Here is a 6,349-nt window from a genome sequence, read left to right as displayed (position 1 = left end):
TTACCCGGACCTGACGAAGCCGGCTTCTCTCGCCATCCCCACCCTATTTGGAGACTGCTGCTGGTTTGTGGGCAAGAAGAGCCTCCTCCCACTACTACCCCCTCCCCTCTCATTCTCACCCCTGCCCTGAAACTCCTCCAAATCTCCAAGGCCAGGGCAGCCGGTGACTAGCAGCCGGGAGACACCGAACCTGCTGCGGCTTCCCTGAATAGGGCCCACTCATTCAGACATGGTCACCGCCGCTTCTAGTAAAATGGCAAAGACTTTATTTATCTGAGAAAGAGGCCTTGGGTACAGTCCGGGGAGGAGAAGGCAGGGCAGGAGCAGGGAAGGGGCACGCGGGACCCACCCTCATTCGGCCAACCTTGTCTGGCCAAGTCGAGCTAGGAGCAGGGTGTTGGAGACTGCAAGACAGACCCAGAGCTGTGGAGGAGGCGGGGTGAGGGCTTAGGTGGGCCTCTCAGTCTCTGTCACATGCAAAAAAATTCTAAAAAGAGTAAAAAATAATTCTAGGGCTTTGGGTTCCTTTTTCGTTGGTTGGTTAGATTTTCCCCTGCTTTGTCCCTAAGACCCGGACCCCAGCAGTCAGTCCAAGAAAACCGAGAGAGGGTGGGGAGGAATCTTTAAAATAGCGTTAGGGGGTATTGGGCAGCAGAAATGGCATCGAAAACAGACTTCTCTCGCTAGGGGAAGAAGAGATCCTTTTGAAACTTGCAAGTCAGGACCCAGCTGCCTACTTCAGCCCCTTCCCACGCGGGGGGGAAAAAGGCAGAAGGAAATAAAAGAAATCAACTGCAATAGGCCTAGGGAGGCGAGGAGGGAGAGGGCCGGTGCATTCGCCACATGCAGAGAAAAATCAAAACAATCGGGGCGGCCCCCTCCTCCAGACCGCGGGGTTCAGTGTCCGTTACCCTCAATTCTGCCTCACTCTCAGCAAACCCGGCAGCCTAAGAGCTTTGAAAACATGAAAATCTCCGAGATTTTAAAAAATAAAAAAGAAAAAAGTCAGGCTGCAATGGGAAGAACCCGCTATATAGGTTTAAATATTTATACAGAAGCCATACAGAATTGCACGGCGAGGGCTCCCGGGGCGGCGGAGGCCGCGCACGGCGGCCGGCCCGGCCGGCCAGCCCGGGTTTATTGCTTCGAGAGGGAAGAGGCGGCTACTGGGAGCCGAGTCCGGGCTAGGGACAGGGGAGAAGGCGGGAGTTATAGAGGAGGTCCCAGCTCCCCTCGGCGGTTCGATCGGAAGGCGGTGGGCCTACGGGCTCCAGGGTCCCCGGGCAGCAGAAGATCCCGGGTGCCGCTCAATCGTCCACGTCGATCTCTTCGTCTTCCTCATCCTCCGAGCAGTCCTGGCTGCTGGCTGGCTGGTCCGTGAGCGGGGAGGCGGGGGAGAGCTGCAGGGGCCCAGCGCCCGGGGCCTGCGGGGCGCCTGGGGGGAGTGCCGGAGAGCCAGGCCTCGACTTGGCCCTGCCGCAGCCGCCACCACCGCCGCCCGTGGCTTCCGAGTTCTGCTCCAGTTCGGCCAGCGCCACGATGTCCATCTGCCCGCTGGGGCCCAGTTTCTTGGCGGATTCCACGTCGGCCTTCATCTCCTCCAGGTCCCGCTTGAGCTTGGCGCGCCGATTCTGAAACCAGGTGATGACCTGAGCGTTGGTGAGGCCCAGCTGCTGCGCGATTTGGTCGCGATCAGCAGGGGACAGGTACTTCTGGTAGAGGAAGCGCTTCTCCAACTCGTAGATCTGGTGGTTGGTGAAGGCCGTGCGCGACTTTCGCCGCTTCTTTGGGGTCTGTCGCTGCCCAAAGATGGTCATCCCGTCGCGGCCTGTGAGGAAACCATAGTATAGACTTGCGCCAGGGGAGAACAGACCCCACCCTGGCTCTCAGTCACCTCACCCAGGCCCATCCGGCCTACGGTCTGCCCTGTTTCCTCCTCAGATTTGATTCCACTTTCCAGACTAAAGCAAGCCTCTGCTATGGCAAACCCCTTCCCCAGTAGCTTGTATCCCGGAAGTCCCTAGAAAAATTTGTTTTGGTTTCTGTCCCCCACCTAAGAGTTGGTTTGAAAAACTCAAGGTTGCTAGACAGGAAGGGAGTCAGACAGGGACACCCTGACTTCGGTGTCAATGTTGGTACTCCATCTCTTCCCAATCACCACAACTCTACCCTTACCCAAAAGTTCCCAGCAAAAGGCTCTCCATTTCCCACCCCAGGAACAGGGCTAAGAGTTTCCAGGCCACTGGGAACAGGAGGGAGCCAGGTAGGGCAGGCAGACTGCAGAGAGCTTGGGTTCCCGCCACCCCTCTCCAGTCTCCCTGGCCTATCCCGAGGTCCCTAGAAAATCGGGTTTGAGTCCCGTCCCACCCATCTCCACTCCCAGCGGCAGCGGCTTGGGCTGGAGGGCCCTGACCGCCGGTAGGGGAGGAGGCAGACAGAGAGGCACAGGGCACGAAGAGCGTTGGGCATGCGAAGCGGGGCTCTGGGTGCTTGGCGCAGGGGAACCTCAACGGCGGCACCTACCTTCGGCTGCCTGCAGGACGCTGACCTCCAGACCCTTAAAGGTCTTGCTGGCCAGCTCCTCCAGCGCACACAGCGGTGAGGTCTGCGAGAGGAGCGCGCGGCCCGCCAGGGGCAAGCCGCCCGGCGCGTGCTTGTCCGCGGCCGCCAGCAGGTGCGCCGCCCCGCACAGCGAGTAACTTCTCCGCACAGACGGCTTGTTGAGGATGTCCTCGATACTGAATGGCGTCAGCGGCTTGTTGGAGTTGGCGGGAGGTGGCAGGTGGTCCAGCGGGCTGCGCCGCCTCTCCTCCCCCGGCGCCGCCTTGCCGTCCTCCTTGGAAGTCATCTCGGCCTCGTTTGGGGGCCCGGCCGGGGCGGCTCGGGCCGCGGGGACCCAGCCCGCGGGCAGCTCGGGCGCCGGGCGGCGCGGGCGGGTGGCAGCTGCGGGCCCGAAGGAGGCCGCGCCGGGCAGGGCGCGGGCCGGGCGCAGGGCCGATTAGCGCAGCGGCAGAGGCAAGCAGAACCGCACGGGGCCCCGGGAGGAGGGCGCTGACGCGGGCGCTGCCGCCGCCGGGGCTTCCAGCAATCCGGGGCCCGAGCCGGGGCGCGCCGCGCGGGGCTCCAGTTTCGCCAGCCCCGGTGCTATTTAAAGGTGTCAGGTGGCTCCGCGGCGGCTCCTGGCCCCGGGTCCTGGCGGCGGCAGTTGGAAGAGCCGAAGCGAGGGCGCCGATCCCGTACTGCGAGGGGAGGCGGAGAGATGGGGCAATTGACTATTGCTAACAAGTTAGCCTTGATCGAGGAGTAATCAATTATCTGCAGCAGCACTTCTCTCTCTCTCTTCTCTCTCTCTCTCTCTCTCTCTCTCTCTCTCTCTCTCTCTCTTCTCTCTCTCTCTTTCTCTCTCTCTTTTTCTCCCTGTCTTTCTCCTCTCTCCTCTCTCCTTTCTCCTCTCTCTTCTTTCTCTCTGTTCTTCCTCCTCCTGTTCTCTCTCTCCCTCCCTCTCCCTTCTCTGCTCCCCCCCGTCTCTCTCCTTCTCTCTCCCTCTCCCTCTCTTTCACTCTCTGTCTGTCCAATGCAGGCGGCTCTAAGTTGGGAAGCTCATTAATTAGCGGGCCGGGGGTAGGAGGAGCCGGCTGGAATTAGCCTGCCTAATGCGCCTGTCAGTCCGGGCGCTGCGCCCCGCTCGGCCCGAGCTGTTTGTAAATTACATTAGCTGCGCCTTTATTGCACCCCAACCTCCGACGACTGAAAAGCCGCCGCCCCCACCCCAAACTGCGAGCCGCGCTCCCGGCGCACCCGCCTCCCGTCGGCCTGGCTGCGATGGCAGCGTTGGCCCGCAAGTCTCAGGCTCTCCGACCAGGGATTTGGTGTCCGAGAAGGACGGCTAGAGCCAGCCGGGGAGGTACGCGGCCGCCCAGCGGGCCAGGTAAGACCAGGAGCCTGGGTGGGCCCCGCCGCCGCCCAGCGCGGACTTTGCCAAGCTGTGATCAAGGATCCAGCGCCCCTACCCCTAGATTCTCTTGCCCCTCACGCGCGGCCTTGGGCCACGCGCCTGGGGAAAGGATATCAGGAGGTCTGAACGGGTTCTGCAGCCCTGCGCGAGGTGATACGGGACACAGGAGTGGGGCACTCCACGGGTTGGGGAGGCAGCCAGAGGACTCAGCCTTCCCCAGCCGAGAGACGGAGGGAGGAGTCGGTGGTGACTCTAGGCACCTCTCCCCGGGCCTGAGCCCAAAGAAACAGCCTTACCTCCCCCGGCAATCTTGCACACTTACCTCGGGTCAAGGCTCTAGAGGCCGGCTGGGGCCACCGCCCGCCTGGGGACCGGCGTCCGACCGGCAGCCGGGCCGGGTGCAGGGGCTAACGGGGTCGGCTCCGGGCCTCCCCGCTGCGCTCTGCCGGGCCCCGGCCGGGGCCCCGCTGGCGGCCCCGCCCAGCCCAGCGCGGGGCTTGAGTGCACCGCCCGGCCGACTCCAGCTGTTCCGGATGCGGGGCGGGGGCCCAGAGGGGGCGGGCGGTGGCTGGGGCTTCGCTCTCAGGAACCCGCAGAGAGGACCGGGTTAGAGTCAGACTGGAGGCTGGGAACCCTATTGCCTGTACTCTACATCAGGGAAGCATTTGTGTGCATGGGCATTGGAATGTGTTTGTTTTTGAATATGTATATTTGTGTGTGTGGTTCTTCGTGTGTATATTTATGTAAACAGATGTGAACCTGTGGGTATTTAGGCGTGTTTGATGCCTTACCTACATCTTTCATTTCCCTGAGGCACCCAAGGGGGCTGTGCCCCCAGGTTCTTTTCTCTCTTGCTTGGCTCATCTGGTTTGTGTGGGGCCTCTGGCCCCACCACCCTAATTTTCCACCTCTGCCCCTGGAGAAAGGAGGGGAAGAAAAGGGTGTTGGAGCCAAGGGAAGAACTGCTTCCTTCCCCCACACACAGCCCCAGCCCTTTCTCTGGCTTTGTTTGTAAACTCCTGGGCAGCCAGTGCCATCCAGCAACCCTGCTTCGTCTAGAGAAGGGCCCAGAGAGGCCAGTGTGGGGGACGGTGGCCCAGTCCAGAGATTGGCGTGGGAAGAATAGGACCTCTTGGGTTTTTTGCTCCCCATACCTGCCCCAGAGAGGGGATAAGCTGGGCTGTGGGGCAGGGGACAGGTTCTCTCCCTGGATGCCTCCAGCATAGGGGTCGCAGTGCACCGCAGATCTATTGCTTTATCTCCCTTTTATGTAGTTATTTGTTTGGAGCATGGCTCGCAGCTCTCCAGAGTAAAAGGGACAGTGTAGGGAGAAAGGATTCTTGTTTGGGAACCCCAGCGCCTGCCCCAGGAGTGTTGGGAAGAGCTACTTACCCTCTTCCTCATCTTTGTCTTGCATTTTGGGGACAGGAAAGGTGCTCAGAGACAAGAATGGTGAGAATGGAATTCTCAGTTGCCCCAGAGCTGCAGGAACATCCCCAAGGCAGGCCTGTCCTTAGTGCATCAGCTGCTCTGGGAGCCAGGAGGTGATGCTGGGCCTAATAATTGTGGAGTCGGAGCCTAGAGATGGTGGAGAGGGACCTGAGGGAGAGGGCGCCAGGGAGCAGGACCTTGCTGGTTTGGAAGCTCTGGGACCATGAAGGGTCTGCCCTCTCCTCTCACTTCCTGCTCTCAGGATCTTGCCTCAGCCTCTGGCCCACAGCCTTTTCCTGTCATAACCCCCAAAGCCCTGACCCAGAGCCTCAGGCAAGCCACACACACCCTGCTATCAGAGGAGGCCCCATAGATCAGGGAAGTTGACTCTTGGGTCCCTATCTTGGGAGGGGCTTCCTCCCATACCCACCCCCCATTCTTTTTGTCTGTTCCTGTCTTCACACCTGACTGCTGGCCTGTAGGACAGGCTCAGAAGGACAACGCTGCTACTGGCCATTACACAGTCCCTCAGGACCAGAGAAGTTTCGGGTTGCTGTGAGGCTGCCAGCAAGATGAGGAATGTCACTGGGGAGCAGGGGGGCAGGAGCACAGAATTATTTCGCTGGGGCCCTGTTTCCTGGCACCTTTAGTCTTCAGCCACATCATGTCAAAGTGTACAGAACATTCCAAAATCTTCTGCTATATTACCTCTTCCACCTACTGTTGCCACACCTCTTATTCCCACCCTGGCCCACAGTACCTGCAGCTCAATCCTGAGGCTTTGTTTTTTGGCCTAATTGGTTGAACTCCTGAGCCAAATAGCTCAGACCTGCACAGCTAGAGGTTCAGGGGGCACCCGGTGGTGCCACCCCCATTTTGTTGTTTACGGTAACCTGCCTCCATCGCCTCATCCAGGCTATCTTCAAAAACCACCTCAACTTCTCCATGGACCTTTTCCGTACC

General features: G+C 60.3%; 1 protein-coding gene across 1 annotated transcript; it reads right to left on the bottom strand.

Moving 5' to 3' along the window:
- Nucleotides 1–269: 269 nt before the first annotated feature.
- On the bottom strand, nt 270–2,990 carry LBX1 (ladybird homeobox 1). The gene is made up of 2 exons (XM_033129835.1): nt 2,524–2,990; nt 270–1,828 (listed from the first exon to the last, which is right to left on the bottom strand). The coding sequence occupies exons 1-2, from the start codon at nt 2,846–2,848 to the stop codon at nt 1,308–1,310; spliced, it is 846 nt and encodes a 281-aa protein (XP_032985726.1). The 5' UTR covers nt 2,849–2,990; the 3' UTR covers nt 270–1,307.
- Nucleotides 2,991–6,349: the final 3,359 nt, after the last annotated feature.

The sequence above is a fragment of the Rhinolophus ferrumequinum genome, chromosome 16, assembly GCF_004115265.2.
Source record: "Rhinolophus ferrumequinum isolate MPI-CBG mRhiFer1 chromosome 16, mRhiFer1_v1.p, whole genome shotgun sequence".
Classification (NCBI taxonomy): domain Eukaryota; kingdom Metazoa; phylum Chordata; class Mammalia; order Chiroptera; family Rhinolophidae; genus Rhinolophus; species Rhinolophus ferrumequinum.
This window is presented reverse-complemented; position numbering and strand designations above follow the sequence as displayed.